This window comes from Prosopis cineraria, unplaced genomic scaffold (genome assembly GCF_029017545.1).
Source record: "Prosopis cineraria cultivar Desert tree isolate PC_DT_omini unplaced genomic scaffold, ASM2901754v1 PC10, whole genome shotgun sequence".
NCBI classification, from domain to species: domain Eukaryota; kingdom Viridiplantae; phylum Streptophyta; class Magnoliopsida; order Fabales; family Fabaceae; genus Prosopis; species Prosopis cineraria.
In genome coordinates, this window is record NW_026555341.1 from 4,089,988 (window position 1) to 4,107,106 (window position 17,119).

Genomic DNA, 17,119 nt, shown 5'->3' on the forward strand with positions numbered 1-17,119 from the left:
TTCCTTTAGATCAAATAATTTAAAACTTGAAGCAACCAAAAAAAATGTATAAGGACTAATACAAAAATTGAAAGGTTGCCTTTACTAATCTGACTCTTCATCATAATCTCCTAGATAAATTATAGGATTAACCAAATAAGTTACTTGATCATAGATAATTATTTTCTAAAATTCTATTGGAACAATTTACACGATTGGGATTCCAAGTTTTTTATGTGAAAACAAGGTAGAAGGAGTTTAAGCAAATCTATTTTGTCGTTTAAAAAAGTTATAGAAGGATGAGATACTATCTACATTTTCAAAATATTAAAAATAGTTGAAAAATCAACATGCCCAAGAATGAGAGACATGCGGCTTGTCTTCACGACGCAGCACACTACATTATTGCTTTTAGATGATAGCAGGTAAGGCCAACTTTTGGCTTGCCCCAATTCTCCATTCGATGTTCAATTAGGGCGATTTAAGCATTTATAAATTTTTTTTTAAACTCTAGCTAATGGCATTAGTCTCAAACCCAAATTATCACTCAATCAAAAGTTAGACATTCATTTGTAAAACTATACATCTCATACTTAAACTCTAACTTGGGTGTTCAAATTCTCAACTGAGTGCCAAAAGCCTATAATTACACTTAGACTACATTCAATGGACTCAAAACTACCTGTGCAACACACCACCACTGGCATATAACACATATTTCTCAATTTTATCTCTTAACCTAGAGCTGTGCAAATGAATTGTGGGCTATCTCACAGGTTAACATTTTAGCAAGTTGGGTTGGGCCAACCCGTGAAGATAAACGAGCTAGAAAACCCAACCCAACCTACACATTGGCGAGCTAGTGAGCCCACAGGCCATCCCACAAAATACAATTTTATTTTTTAAAATTTATAATCAACATATCATATATATATTTAAATTAAATCACCCATCTAAATCCTATTAGACAAATCCCACACAACAAGCTTTATTTTTTTCAACACCTATCTAAATCTAAAATGGTCTATTGTGCATTCTTGAAAAGTCACGTCACTTCAAAAAATTTAGAATCTAAACCTTTTTAACTTGAATGTCCCACTAAAAATAAGTTTAAATAGTGAAAATGGATATAAAATTGATAAAGAAAAAGAATTAGAATTACAAATATTTCTAGCATCACAAAAAAATTTAAATATAATTTTGATTTATTTATATTTTCTTTTTATGGATTATGAATTAAATAGAAAAATGAAGCTAAAATATTAAAAAATTTGCTAGATTTTTACTATTGATCATCTTCTTGCTTAAGTGTATTATCTTTCTCACTGAGAAATAAAATTTAAATATAAACTCATATTATTTTTTTCAATAAATTTATATTTATGATTTCAATCAGTAGATCTTATGAGGTTAACAGATAATATATATTCAAAATATTACTATAAAAACTAATAAATAATTGATTTACAAACTATAATAAAAATTTTATGTGTAAATTATAAGAAAAATTTACATTATCTTTCAAATGTAAAGAATATATTTGAGACTCATAAATTATAGATTTAAAAAATATTATCTTTATTATAGATTTATAAGAAGATAAAGAATAAAATAATTTTTTTAAAAAAATAGGCTAGCCCACAAGCCAGTCCAGCCGTTTTAACCTGCCGTCAAAATTGGCTAGTTGAATGAGCTAACCTGCGAGGTCAACCCATTTTTTTGGCTCTATCTCAACCCTTTAATACTAAAAACAAAAGAAGGAGATCTAGAATTGTATTTAAACAATATTCGCGCATAGTGAGAAAAATAAATCTTCCCTATATTTGTACTAGTATTTAAGTCCTAACAAATCAATTCAAAATACACACATAAATCCGGGGCCTAAAATACAACCATCTCAATCATGCATCACAATAATGCAAGTATATATGTCCCTAGTTGGTGGTATTATAAAGTATACACAAGAATCAAAATATAAGGGGAGGAATTACAGTAGGAATGACAAATTTCTAAAGCTCTAAAGCCTTTTCCTTTTCAACATCCAAGCTAGAACCTATAAAATTTATAAGAGAGGGGTGAGTACAATCACCTATTAATTAGAATACATCTATACTATGCAATTGCTTATTAATTAACAATAAAACTTGTGCAATAATCATAAACATACTATTTTTCTCAATACACAAGGCAATCATATTATTACTTTCCATATCATCTCACAATACATATTGCCACAATAATAGCAACCATGTGATAATGGAAAAGGCAATTATCACAACTTGTCATAAATTTAACAACCATGTGACATATAGGATAAGAAGGCATGATCTAACCGCTTTTATATCTTTCTTATGCCTTTTGACTAAAACTATAGGCTATAATTCAATTAGGAATTTGTTAGAGTAAATAGACAACCTAAGCTCACCAATTGTGATGAATGACTTGGCCAAACAACACTACACCCACTCTCGAACCATAACTTTCCCTACTCTTAAATTCTTAAGTTGTCATAAATCATAAGCTAATCTCCTCAACAAACTATTAGAGTTAGCTAGGTTCAAGTCTCTCAATAAATAATAAAACAATCCCTTGATACAAAAATGGGACAAGGTTTATGTGACATCTTAGATTTCAAATTTTGAAAAATTCAAGCGTTTAGAAGGGTAGATTAATAAATCTATGTGAATTTCTAATTAATGATATTTTTGAAAGACTAATGTAGTTATTAGATCATTGGACAGCCGTAGAAGACGGTTAGGTTAAAGTTTAAGCAGACCATGGCACGGAGAGAGATCAAAACATGTTTGAGTATCTTTGCATCATGCATTGAGGTAGATGGGCAGAAATATGGTTTTTATTATATGCAAGATCACGTTTGATTTTATAAGGAAGAAAAGAGAAAGAATGAGAGGAGCGATAGTAAACGACTTAAGGCTGTTAGGCTACACATTGGGAGTAATTTAGAGGCATTTAGGAGTTTGATTGTTGTTGGGTAAGTTTTCAATCCTTTTCCTTCCTCCTATATGCAAATTTTATGAAGGTTGTGGTAATATAGGGCTTGATTTTCATTTTTATTGGGTTAAAACCTAACCTATTGTTTTAGTAAAGGTTTTGAAAAGTTCAATCAAGCCTTTAAACCTAAATTTATAAATTTTATAGTGATTTAAAGTTTTTGAACAGGGTTTGGATGAACCTTAAGTAGAAATTAGGAGATTAAGAGCAATATGGGTAAATATTTGAGATTAAATGATATTATTAAAGTGTGTTGGAAGAGTTGGTGTTGTTGAAATAAGGTTTTAGGTATAGCGGTTACCCAAAATTGTATTAAAAAGAGGTTAATTAGTTTGTGGATTGATGATTAAATGTTTAATCTTGTAGATTAAATATTAATCGTGTATTGTTATGCTAGTGGACAAATGAGAGGTCATTGTTTAATCATGGTAATCCTGTTTAATGATAAAAAGAATTGAGGTAACCGAATTATCTAAACTCTTTATTTGCTTATTTGGATGGTTGTGTAATATTTTTAAAGCTAATGCTCTTGTTTTGTATTAGTATAGTACTAATATGAAATAATTATGATTTAGAAACTTTATGTGAAGTAAAATGGAAATTGTGTTTTAAACATTGTGGATTTGGAAAACTAAATCTTATATTCAAGTATATAATCATTTGTGAAATTCTATGATTTAAGTGGAAGTGATCATTTTAGTAAAAATTACATGTTATGGTGATGTGTGGAAATCATTAAGTATATGTTTAGCATGATCATTATGAGAAGGTGGGAGTTCACCATAGTATGGTGTTGGAAACATTGTTTAGAAATCTATGTGGTACACTAGCACTGTGGAAGCCCAGGTGCACAATTCTATTTGTTTAGAAGTTTCAGTATTATGTGAGATAGATTAGGCATCGACACCCTTAGTATTCATAAATAGGGAGAATTTGTGGTCCATGTTGGGTGAAGGCACTCTTGGCTAGAGATACCTCTTACTAATTATAAGCTTGAGCTAGTCCATTTACATAGATTTGGTCCTTTCGAGTTATCATCCCACAAATTCAATCGAAAGATATAAGGAGGGTGCAAGGTAGTGTGTTGATCATGCATATCCTTCTATAACTATATATACATATATGTAACTTGTTATGAGTTTTAAACACCACTTCACGTACTCACTATCTGTTCTTATACACGAATAGTTTAATCAAACTTTTTGATTATTGAGTCCTCGATTCACCCTGTGGTTACATATTTTAGGTAAAGGCTTTGATAGGAACAAAGGAAAGGAAGTTGCTATTAAGCATTCAAAGGACATGTTTGTATAATCCTTTCCTTTTTTGTTAGTTTGTAACAAATTATGCAAGCTTATGTCAATTTAGAACTATATAACCATTTTTGTTGTCACTTGCATGAATATTTCCGTAAACTATAGGCGTCTCAATTTGAAATATTATAATTTTGATGTAATAATTTTGAAAGGTCAAGATACTAGTACAAGTGTTGTTTTAAGTTAATTTGTGTACTTAATTGGCCATGTGTATAAATATTGAATTATTGTTACCCTTTTTTTAGGATTATGCTAAATTGGGGATTGGATGGCCAAATTTTATATGAACAGATATTGTAGTGGTTTAATTATGCAAATAGGTTTTTTATGGTCTATTTAGGTTAGTTCAAGTGGTTCCACAGTTATTAGCACTTGATATATGAGTTTGCATGCCTTAGTTGTTGTTTTGAAAAGAAAAGGTATCATTTTGTATCTAAGTGTCTAACCTTTAATTAATTAAGTGGTTAGTTGTAAGACCAATGCCAATAATTAGATAGCTCTAAGAGCTACATGTGGATGCTTGAATCATTTGAATTGGATGTTGGATGGTGATTTGGCGTGCTTTAGAAGTTGGTCCAAAGTGCTATTATGACAGCAGATGTGCACCATGGCACGAGGCATGAAGAGGGAACATAGTCCCTTTGTGTAGTCCACTGCAACAGGTAAGATGTGAACCGCAGTGCACTATGCAAAATCTAAAAATTTCTACATTTTTTCAATTCCTTTTCTTAAGACTGTTTTGAGTTCCTATGCTTCTGATATTTTATGTAATTCATTTTAAGTTATAATTTAAGCTCAAACATTTTTCAAAAAGGATTTTTCTTGGAATCCCAATTTTCTTAAACTTTTTTCTAACCCTTTATATTATGATAACCATTTTTAAGGGATTTAATTATTCTTGATTATGATAATGATGGCTCGTATCGGGTGTTTTATGTGTTTGGTAATATCAAGGTGAGCATTACAGTTTGCCCCTCAATTCTAATAAATGGCAGTGATTACCATGTAGATTTTATATACTCCTCTCTTTAGATAAACTTTCACTAGAATGATCATGCAATAAAATATTCTCACTCGTTTCACATATATAAATGCAAGCTTATTTAATTCACGCAACAAACTATTAAATACGAGCATCCTAATTATTTTCACTTATGACACTTCACTTCTATTATCAATATCATTTCACATTCATATATTCTCCACTTTACTCACATATTACATTCAAACTAATATAATGACACACTCTTTTTTTTCAAATTATGAAATTCTTATTTCAATATATAATTATGGCATACAAATATCTCAAATTCAAACTTTAGATTTATAGCCAAATTAGGTTAATCAAAACTTAACATGATTTTGGACATATTTATAATCATGAAATTCAATCATTTATGTCAACTATGTCATTTCAAAAACATAAATCAATTAACAAATAACTACACACAAAAAAAATTTTGATTACCTCAAACATTAGAGTAATCAATAGTTTACTCCTTAAGCAAACTACAAACCAATTGTCAAAACAAAAGAAAATGATACCAAGTTGTAAAACTCCTTAGACAACATTAATTTATGAATTCAAGGTAATCAAGGGTGTAATACAAAAAAGACTATTAAGTTTGTAAAATTGCAATAGTTGGGATCTTAAGTTCTCATAATTCAAAATATTTCTAAATCTACATCTTTATCATAAATCAATGTAAAATCATTACATGGAAGTATGGACATTCAAATCATATGGTAGCTTTTGCAAGAGATGAGAAAACATCTTTTTCAATAAAACAGCAAGATGCATTGCAGCTCGTTTGGCTATGTGCCAAGTGCCGTGATGGAGGCACCATACATTGTAACACAATGAACATTCTATGACAGCATAGAACTGTCATATGATAATTCGTGGGATAAATTTCCAATGCATCACATTTCTATGTCCGACGTCTTATTGAGGTGATCCAAGTATTTATAAAGAACTTTCTTCTAGGTCTAACTAATAGCACAGATTTTACAATCAAACCATTTTTCAGTAAAAAGTTAGACATGTATTACAAAACTCACTCCTTTTTCACTATATCATATAACTAGGGTGTTCGTTTCCTAAAACAAGTGTCAAAAGCTTACACTAATCCTTAAACCACACATAATAGACTATTACAGACTCATACAACATACTATAGCCAACCAATTACACACATATCATTTTCTCAACACTCAACCCCTTTATATCAAAAACATGAAGATGAGTCAAATATTCATAAATCACCATAGCAATCATCATTTTTAATTAATTACACAACTCCCTACTTGCACTAGTATTTTGACCCTAAATAAACTTTACAATTACATATCATATAGCCCATAGCACAAAATACACAATCTAGTCATTTCTCCCAGTAATAGTGCAATTAGTCAAAATGAATCACATAACAACCTAGTTGGCAATCAAAAACACAAAATACACATAATTAAACTATGAGGCCTACTAGTAGGATTTTCTCTAAATTCTAAGCCTCATTTTCCCCAGTCCTAATCCGATGAGCTAATCTCTATAGTATTAAAGAATGAAAGGTGAGTACAACTACTTAATAACCACAATTAATCTAACATATACAAATGCCTATCAATTAATTATGGATGCAAGTGGCAATTATAAATCTTTTCACAACTAGTTTATACACATACATATTTTTTATTCAAAGTAGTCTCAACCACAAAACTAATAACCATGCGATTGGGTCCAAATGCGTGTCACCACATACATTCAAGAATGCACATATTGGGGTCACAACAATAACAATCATGTATCCCTAACAAAACACATCGAACCATAATAATAGCAATCATGTAGTTGAAAATAAAAATGCATGATTACTACAAACCTTATAGCTTCCTAATACCTATAACATAAAACAAATGGCTATTTAGTGGCTACATCCATAACTTAGACTAACCCAACCTTCTACTCTTGATAAGCTGTTTGGCCAAGGCTAATTCACTCACTTTTAATCCATGATTTCTCCCAATAGTAATAATCATGGGGTGTTGTATACCTAATTTAGTCTCCTCATAGACCAATGGAGATTAGTTAGATTCAAGTTCCTCGAAGAACTAGTGGGACAGTCCCTAATCAACTATAGGACAATGGCTACCTCTCAATTCTAACGATTAATACTAGGGCAAGCTTTCGATCCCTATGGGCAAACTCTCACCATAGTGATCATGACATGCATACATTAACACATAGTATGCACATATAGACATTCATCCCATAATAACCTACTCATCACAATTAACTCCATCACACTCTACATAACTCAACATCTTATGCTATTCATTTTCAAATAAATATGTTAAAACCCAGCATCAATGTATATAAATAAACACATATTCTATTATCAACCTATAAACATGCTAGCATAACACATAATCTATCATTTTGCCAATCTTACATTAAACGTAAATTAATCTATCATAATTTCCAAACAAGTTCTTTCAAGGTATAATTAATTAACAAGCAATTATACAAATTAAATTTTTCCCTGGTTACCTCAAATATTTGAGAGGTTATATGTTTACTCCTCAAAACAAAAACTTTTAAAGCTCTCATGAAGCTTGAATGGTGCCAAGTTGGTTAGTCTACAATTTAATCTCAAGGACAATCATTAATATCCCTATTTGAATGGTTTCCAATATTCTATTTCATCCTTTCAACTCACACAAAATGCAATATCCCACTTCTCATCATACCCATTGAGTTTACTAGGTTCCTTAAGCTCATATTGTCATTAATGAATCATTAAACCACTATTTATGGTCATTAAACATTACCAACCAAATCATTACAACTAATTTTCAAACATTAATGGCATTTACCAATCAACAACTTATAAAACTATTAATGCTAGGTTTAACTAGCTTAAATCACTCCCATTAACTCTATTTAAATTAATGGTTTAGACCCATAACTTATATGGATCAAAAATTACTTTTTTCATTCAAACCCTAAATCAAATCCTCATGAAAATGGAACAAAGAGGGAGGAGGAATCTTAGTATACTTACCTTAGGTGTTCTTTAGCTCAAAATGCTCCCAAATCTCCAATATTGTTAGCCTTAGCAGAGCAAAGATGAGCTCCTTAGTTTCCTCCTCTTTTCTCTCTATTTTTCACATTAGTTTCAGGTCCTATTTTTGCAAAAAAAAAAAAATGTATCGTGCATCATGGCACCTGTCCCAACGCATCACGGCATGTGGTACAGAGAGGTAAATTCTGTGTTCTAGTGGCTCATGTATCGTAGCATGTGGCACAAAGCCAGTTTCCTTTGTTTCTCTTACCTTTTGACATTCGAGTGACTTGACGTCCCTTTGAATTTAATCCTAGAGGTGAAATTACAATCTAAAACACCTGTTAGCTCTATATAATTACACACTATATAAATTTACTTAATTATCTTCATTTCCTTAGCTGCGGTTAAATTATTTAGGATGTTACACAAGGTGTGGCACAAAGTGGATTCTCACTTGTTATGGCCACACACCATAACAGACACTTCCTATACTAAAATAGATGGCATAAGGAGGTTTTCCCCTCCCACCTTCAACCTCTTGCACCACAATGGATAATGCACATGTCGCGACGCATGGTACAAAGCCACCCTTAGTCCCCTTTGACCCAAATTTAGTTAATGTTAACTCAATTATCTCTTGATTAACTTGACTTATTAGGGCATTAAAATCCGGGATGTTACAAAAACACTCTAGAAATATATTAACCAATAATTGTATTCTCCTTCTTTAAAAAAGCACATTCTTTTGTTTGATGCTTCCTCCTATGCACGGTAGACAAGTGTATTGGTCTACGTGATTAATAATCATCTTGACAAAGTGCTAATACTTTTTTGCATGTATTGGTGACATTTAATTAGTGATGAAATAACAATATGTTAAGTGCAATGTAAAATGATGATAAAAATATTAAAAAGTTTTATCAAATAGCACTATAGATACTCATTACCAACGCGATAAAGTTAGCATGAATGGGTAAGAGCACATCTGTCTGATACAATACGATAGCAAACTCACAAATCTCACATTCTTAAGACAAGTAATTAATTCACAAACACGCGACTGCGTATTGTACATACTCAGTACATAGATGCACAGATTCTTCACTGAAGCTTGATAAAAGGAGAAAAGTAGAGAGTGAGTGGACAAAGGATTGAGTGTGTACATGTAAGCATTTGAGTGTGTGGAGTGCGGAATGTGCTAGTGGTTAGTAGGAGGAGAAGAGAAATTTCAGGCGTTAATGTTTGGTGACTGTGTGTAGATGTAGTCCAGATGAGCCACTAGTGTCCTTCTCATCAAGCATCCGTCCGCTGACACGTCTTCGCACTTGTCCTCCACGCCCTGTATATCCCCCTTCAAACAAAACACCATGCGTGCTTCAACTAAGTAACCCGCACCGCCCAATCTCAATTTATTTAAAAAAAAAAAAATTCAACATCATACATCACGGCACGAGTAGCATAATTCTACCAACCTCGTGTTGCGTTTTCTCGACGGATTCCTCGTGAAAACTTGGTTCAGGACGACTGGCGTGGGCCAGCATGTGACAGAGACATAGAGCGGTGAAGAACAAAGCTGCGATCTTGGCCATTCTTGCTTTTGGCTCTGAGAAATTCGTAAGATCAGGCAGATGGGATCGAGGGTTTGATGGTGGCTTGAAGCTTTCATGACAAGAGAGATCCATATATATACAGAAATAAGATGCCAAATCGAGGTGTAACTTTGATAAGTAAATAGAAACCATGAGGCAAAATTTACGGAGCTCGACATCGGTTTCATTCCCTTGTTATAGAAACAATTGGGTGAGGCCGCGTCAGAAAAATCCGGCAAAACCAATATCTATATATTAGCATGACCAGAAAAAGAACTCATAAAGTAGTGCGGATTCTTATAGTACTTGCCAGAATGATGATCCGCCTAGAAAATGGATCTTTCAACTTTTTTAGAACATTCACTTCTCTTTTTATTTACAAGAGAGGGCTAAAGCCGAAAGAGACTACATAAAGTCGAAAATGCATCTGCAGCAAACCCTTTTTTTTTTCCTGGTTGTATTGTTACATTATGCTTTGCTCTAAATGAATGAGAGCCTCACCAATGTAATGACAACTTTGTTTCCCAAACCAACTAATATTAAAGTAACAGTAAAATTTATTACTTAATCATGATTATATGGAAAAATTATATCCTAATTTTAAAACTAATCATCAATATATATATATATATATAATTTATAAATAATAATCATACTATCTATAAGTACATGAATACATAGTATAAATTTACACATTTCTTATTTGAAATGTACGGGAATGAGTATTATAGTTAATTTGTTGTTAATAATATATTGGGCTATCGCCAAATAATTTTAAAAGGCACCACATAACGTTTTTTTTTCTTTTTAAATTGAACAATCTGGCCCTACCATTCTAAAAGCTCGGGTTGACTGTTAACTTTTTCTCTTTGACTATCATACTCAAATTTAGCATACATCTGATGTGAATAGTTTAAAAATTAAAAAAAAAAACTAAAACACTCATATGCAAAACCCAAAGTTGAAGGTTGAAGCAGATTTTAAGCTTCGTCCCTCCGTGTTTAGTCATCTAGTTTTTAAAATGTGTCTTAGTGTAGTGTCCTTTCAAGCTTTTGCTTGCCTATAGAATAAAATAAAATAAAAGAGCTGAAAGTTGAAGGTCAAAATTGAGCCTCAAAGCTCATCGGAGTTGAAGGTGGAAGTTCATAACACCCTCCGATGCCCCGTAACACAATCAAGGAAAAATTTGGGTTTTGAAATTTAGTTCTTAAGGGTGTGATTGTATTTGGGCTAAAATTAAAACGATACATTTTCAAAAAATCACAAAAGCTATAGTCAGAATTGTGCCAACTGAGTGAAGCAGCAGGCCTAACAAAGGATCCAATAATGACAACTTCAATTAACATTATGATAAAATGACTTGAGTAAGTAAGCATAGGTCATTGAATTCCTTAAAACTTAAAATTACTAGTGAGACTGTTGCCTTATACAAGAACATGATCTCAACAAGTTCCAAATCTCTCAAAATCATGACCTTTACTCATGGATATTTTGAGAACACAAGCTGGCAAATACAAACAACAACACAACCTATACGCTATAAATATGGGAACATCATTAGAGAAGAGGGGGTGCAAAAATCACTTTGAACTCTTAGGAGATCTATTATTTCTTTAGGTTTACCTTCATGTTTAGTTATCTTAACAATTTATCAATTGTAATTTCGTGCTTATGCACGCTATTTAATCAAACTTGTTCCATTCTATTTCAACTTGAATCTTTATATTTGGGTGATTTGAAGTAAGGGAGTCTGAGAACTTATTTTATTTGAGTTTTTGACATGCTTAGTGCTTAGTGATTCAATTGTTTGGTTGATTCGCTGCCCTGAATTGATTTTGAAGCAAGTGAGGATATATGTGAGAATGCCCATGACGGAATATCAAAACTCGTCTTCACGCTCCATTACCCTTACGCTGTGTACTGTTTGAAGAGTTGAAGCTCAAATTGAACTTTACCCTTTCAGCCACTTCTTCCATTTTCTTCACTCATTCAGAAAACCAATTTTCTGTCCCTATGATCCCTCACTAACAAAAACAGAGCAATCCCCTTAACCAAACGTTGTTTGACACCAAAATCAGTACTTCTTCTATCAGAATCCAAATGAACAAATCAAAAAATGAGCAAATTAATTATGAAAAATTACCTGAATTGCCAACAAGGGCCTATGCATGCCTTCCAAATTGAGGATCTCAGTATAAGGAATCAACTCCTTCAAAGTGTTTGCAATGAAAAACAGACTTGAAATTGAGGATCTCACAGTCTCACGACTTCGAAGCTGGTCAATTTTTTCTTATACTGGGACCGCCCACCACTGAACGTGCTAAAGAAGTACCCAATTGCTGAAATTGCTTGTCTCTGGCTTCTTTCCTTTTCCAATGTATTCGGAAGTAATGAAGGGGGCAAAAAATAACAAAAAGAGTAGTCAACGACATCATCTATATATTAACCTGAACTTGGAGTGTGTTTTATTGTACAATGTCACAAATAAGCAGAAAAAGACGAGGAGCTGCGAAATCACACAGATGAAGATCTCTCCCGGCTCGTCAAGGCCCTCACCCTCATTCATGTTCTTCTTCTCCACTCACGTCCATCCTCCTCAATCTTCCGCACCGTCACTCGCGTTCTTCTCTAGAATGCTAGCCGTTTCATAGTCAGTGAGACTGTTAGAGAAAGAAGAAGAGAGAAGATGAGGAATCTATGGGTGGGTGGTTCAAATCTAAGGTGGACGTGGAGCTATGGGTGGGTGGTACAGGTATAAGGGAAAAAGTGAAGCCACGGGTGGGAGACAACGTTGATCCAAGCTAAGATGGGAAGGCAAGCGAAACACGATCTGCGATGGCAAGAGGAAGAAAAGCGTGATTAATCAGCCCCGTGTTATTTATTAATTTTTATAACGTATGCTATGTGCACAAAACGGCCTAATTAACTATTAAAGCATGAATTGTTAGCCGGGATAAAATGGTTTGATTTTGAAAAACGTTAAACATGATATTAGGCGTTCAAATATTTTAGGATATTAACTACGTCTTTTTTAAAAATGTGAAGCAGATTTATACTTCAATCCTAATATGTTTAAGTGAATGCTTAAAACAAGGGCATTTTAATAAAAGACTATCAGTTTTATTATAATTAAAGTTAACAAGTAAGTAATTTTGTGGAATGAAAGAAAATCAGAAAAAAAAGTTTTCTAAAACAATGGAGGGGGAGTGTATATATTTTATTTGGGGATATGGATGTTAAGTCAATTGATGAAGGAAGGAATTGTAGAGTAGCGTAAGCCTAGCAAGAGTAGCTCAAGAAGAACGAAACAGAAGCAATGATAACAGCATGAAGCATAATGTAATGTTTCAGAGCACCGAATTATTACAGTTGACGTTTATGCTACCAAGCCACTTGTGCAATTTCGCCGCTCCTCTCCCTTCTGCTTCACACCCCGCCGTTCATTGAAATGAAATCCCTTCATTCCGTAACAGCCTCATAGGCTTTTGGACTTTTGTTTCCATTCCTTTTTCTTCATAAACGACAATGTTGTAAGACAGAAGCGCCAAAATTAGGACAGTGGGGCGATCTCTGAACAATTGTAATGTGTGAATTGTGGAGTGAAAGTGAACTATGAAGCTAGAGCTACACTAGAGCGTCTGTTTAATTGTATGGTTGTTTGTTTTCTGTCCAGGCCGCTTTTTCTCCGTCTTCACATATCAGAAGGCGAAGTTCACTAATTTTAAAGTTTAAGTTCAACTGTCAACCAATTCCATCAAAATCACCCTCGATATGTTATTTCCTTTCCAGCCACACAAGTGGTTGATCGCATTTACATTCAATATTAAATGCAGAGCAGAGTGATAGCTTGCATTAAATCCAAACTTGTGCCCGCCTCTAAAATGTCAATGCTCACGTGCTGTTTCCTCTCTAACTTCAGTTCTTACTCAATTCCGGGTTTCATATTGCAGGGTAACATTTTTATTCATCGCTGCTATTGCCGCAGGAATTAAATTGGGTTATCATGTGTGGAATTATCTTTGAACAATTGATCACCATTCTACCATTACCTGTAGTATTTAAATTGGTCTGGGTTAATTTGTTGTAGGCTTATATCATGGGCGACCGTAAGTAGTAAAAGGAACGTTCTCATCTTTTTGATCAAGGAAAAACTTTTGCAGTTCATAGACACTTTCAGTTAGATTTGAATATTCTGTTATCCAAATGGGACAAAGAAAGATATATGTTGACACATATTATCAACTTAACTTCATTATAATGTACTTTATACTAAATATTTAATACATGATGAGAGTTTCATAGTAAAAAAGAGGGGAAAATAAAAACTTGAGGTCAGGACCGGAAGAAACCAGCATCTAACGTATAAAATTAGGATTTAGGAATTTTGTTGCGGCATATGCTTCTACATATAGTATTAGAGAAAATGTTTCAAGGTTTGTGCTTCTGGGTGTAGATATAGTCAAGGTGAGCAGCGAGTGTCCTCCTCATCAAGCATTCATCCTCTGAAACGCCTTCACAGTTGTCCATGATAGTTTCATCATGCTCTGCGATTGCGTCCGCAAGCTGTGAACAAGGAAGTAAACCCCAGGGTAAAAACCCAAATAGAGCATAACATCGAAATGAAGATAGACAGAGGCACAAGTATCATAAGTAACCAACCGAATGTTGAGTATTTCCCGAAAGTTCCTCGTTAAAACCTGGCACAGGGCGAGCGGCGTGGGCTAGCATGGAGGAGAGAAACAGAGCTGTGAAGAACAAGGCTGTGATCTTGGCCATTTGTTTGTTTTAGGTCAGAAGAGACAGTAAGATGAGATTGGGATGGAGGGTTTGAAGGCTTAGCTTGAAGCTACGAGCAGGGATGGAACGAATTTATAGTGGGATAAGATGACAAATTGAGGTGTGAACGAATTTATCGGAGGGTCTTTTATTTATTGTAGCTGATAACAATGGGAGACCGAAAAGGCAACAATAATACTAAATAAAATAAAATAAAAAAGCAGGGGAACGTTAATGGAACGGAAAAGTTGTTTCGTTATTTTATAAGCCAAGATAAAGGCTCGCATGAAGTAATGGGAGAAAAATCGGCCCTAACCAAAACGAAACCACAAGAAGTAAACCAACAAGCAGCTGGGAAAGGAGGGCTTGAATTTCCACCACTCATGATAGCTAGTTAGCTACAGCTCTTGTTATTTATAGAACGAGAGAGGGGTGGAAGTGTGAAACAGAAAAGAGTTATACATTACTCGTAACTTCAGAAGAGAGACAAATATTAGAGAAAAAGAAAGGACACTAACATGACGAGGGTAAGAAACGAACTTGGGATAAGTGCCCATTTCCATTCTCATTGTTCTTGCACGTCGGGGACAAATTCTGTTAGACACTATTGGCACTTTCCACAATTAAACCATGAGCTCGTCATCTGTTTGTTGGAATGTAGCTTGGTCCATTTTCAAAATTTCGGTGCTGTCTTGTAAGTCGATAGATCTGTATCGGAAAAGGGTTGAAGATGGATTGATATTTTTTATCAAAAAAACCGTGTTATACGATAATAAGCTCAAGGAATTAATACTTTTCAAAGCATCACATTCACACAGCTTCACTGCGATCAAATTGTCATCCCCCGTTTGGAATGTTGTCCTAGATTTCTCAGTTTAGTTGATTTTCAGACCCCATTTTTTTCTCCATTGTAAATATTCTAGAAAGCTACGGTGAGTGTTTGCCATCTTACCTGTAAATATATATATATATATATATATATAATATAATCCTCTCAAGTGCCAGGACAAACCGATCAACCAATGGACTCACCTCAACTAGCTAGAATATCAACATATGGGATTACTCTACAAACAATATTCTAAGGAAATTCCGTTTTCTTCGGATTATGATTGAGCACATCAACTCGCGACCACGGTCATCTAATGTTTTTTTTTTCTCAGGAGACAGAGTATAAGTTATAAAAGTGGTTTTATGAACAAACACGTGGCTCTTAGCCAGAACGAGTGACGTACTGGGGTGAGTTGTCATCCATACATGCACCTTTAATTTCAAGGCCATGATGAACACATGAGCCATCCTCGACCAAATTAAGTGTAAGGAATTAAGTGGTGTTAGCATAATTTCCATGGGCCGCAAGAGGGGTTTTTTTTTTAAAAAAAAAAACCTCTTAGAGAGTGATGTTGCGCATTCTCTTTACAATTAATTTCCTGTAGTCTTCGCTTCAGCATAACATTAACCCCCTACTTATACTACGTGCTGCGATGGCGTCATCTAGCTCCATCAACGGACAACGATACATCCATTTTACTTGCTATAATGTTTACCTTTTTTTTTTTAAATATAAAGGATAAGGAATCGAATAGCATAGAAGAAAGATAAACTAGCTAAGAGCCCATCACACAATTCTCATCTATCAAAATATACTACTCCTAACAGATGGATTCTCCATTTGTCATAAAAATCAATGCCCATTTAATGGCTAGACGTAGAACCTTTAATAAGGGCTGATCTGGCTAGTCAGATCTTAAGACTTTATAAATCCTGTAAAATCAAGCTTGAGTTAGATCTTAAGATCTTATAATTTTTTGTAATTCTATTTATATATTTTATTTAAAATTTTAAATTAATATATGACAATAACACAGTTTATTAAATATTTATTGTAGGCAATGAAGATGAAGTTAAAAAGATTCTTAAAATAGCACTATCTAGTATCTCCTCCAATTAGATTTCTCTCTGAAAGGTCTAGTGTTTTATTTTTGAATGAAAATTGATGATAACAAGGATTAAAGAATATTGACATTTTAAATATTTAATTCAGGTATTATGTAATTTATATATGTATTAGTATAAAGGGAAATTGATAAAAAAGACTCCACCACAAATTAGTTTGATCACAAGAACTTGGGAGAGATTCTAATTTGGGGTCCTTTGTTGGCATAAATTCAAAGCTCCCAATGGCTAAAATGTCCTAACCAAATATTCTCTGTCCTCTCCGCACCCATCATGATTCTAGCCATGACTTCCTCTTCTTCTCCTTACTCCTTCGTCCTCCATCACCTCCTTCATACCTGATTATTCTTCTCCAATGTCACCTCCTTCCTTCCCTTCCCCCTCCTCTTTGAATTTGTGCAGAGAGCAAAGAGCAGAGGGAGCA

General features: G+C 33.6%; 2 protein-coding genes across 2 annotated transcripts; both read right to left on the reverse strand.

Moving 5' to 3' along the window:
* Positions 1-9,311: 9,311 nt before the first annotated feature.
* Positions 9,312-10,477, reverse strand: LOC129321222 (phytosulfokines 3-like). Its single transcript, XM_054966917.1, has 2 exons — positions 9,847-10,477; positions 9,312-9,725 (listed from the first exon to the last, which is right to left on the reverse strand). Exons 1-2 carry the CDS (start codon positions 10,114-10,116, stop codon positions 9,603-9,605), a joined length of 393 nt encoding a protein of 130 aa, XP_054822892.1. The 5' UTR covers positions 10,117-10,477; the 3' UTR covers positions 9,312-9,602.
* Positions 10,478-14,188: 3,711 nt separating this feature from the next.
* On the reverse strand, positions 14,189-14,814 carry LOC129321252 (phytosulfokines-like). Its single transcript, XM_054966964.1, has 2 exons — positions 14,623-14,814; positions 14,189-14,526 (listed from the first exon to the last, which is right to left on the reverse strand). Exons 1-2 carry the CDS (start codon positions 14,737-14,739, stop codon positions 14,392-14,394), a joined length of 252 nt encoding a protein of 83 aa, XP_054822939.1. The 5' UTR covers positions 14,740-14,814; the 3' UTR covers positions 14,189-14,391.
* Positions 14,815-17,119: the final 2,305 nt, after the last annotated feature.

Excerpts from the sequence above, each read along its gene's own strand:
- LOC129321222 (XM_054966917.1), bottom strand. The coding sequence starts at position 10,116 with ATGGTTTCTATTTACTTATCAAAGTTACACCTCGATTTGGCATCTTAT. Across the intron at positions 9,726-9,846 it reads TCGAGAAAACGCAACACGAG|GGGGATATACAGGGCGTGGA; the intron begins GTTGGTAGAATT and ends TTTTGTTTGAAG.
- LOC129321252 (XM_054966964.1), bottom strand. The coding sequence starts at position 14,739 with ATGGCCAAGATCACAGCCTTGTTCTTCACAGCTCTGTTTCTCTCCTCC. Across the intron at positions 14,527-14,622 it reads CGGGAAATACTCAACATTCG|CTTGCGGACGCAATCGCAGA; the intron begins GTTGGTTACTTA and ends CCTTGTTCACAG.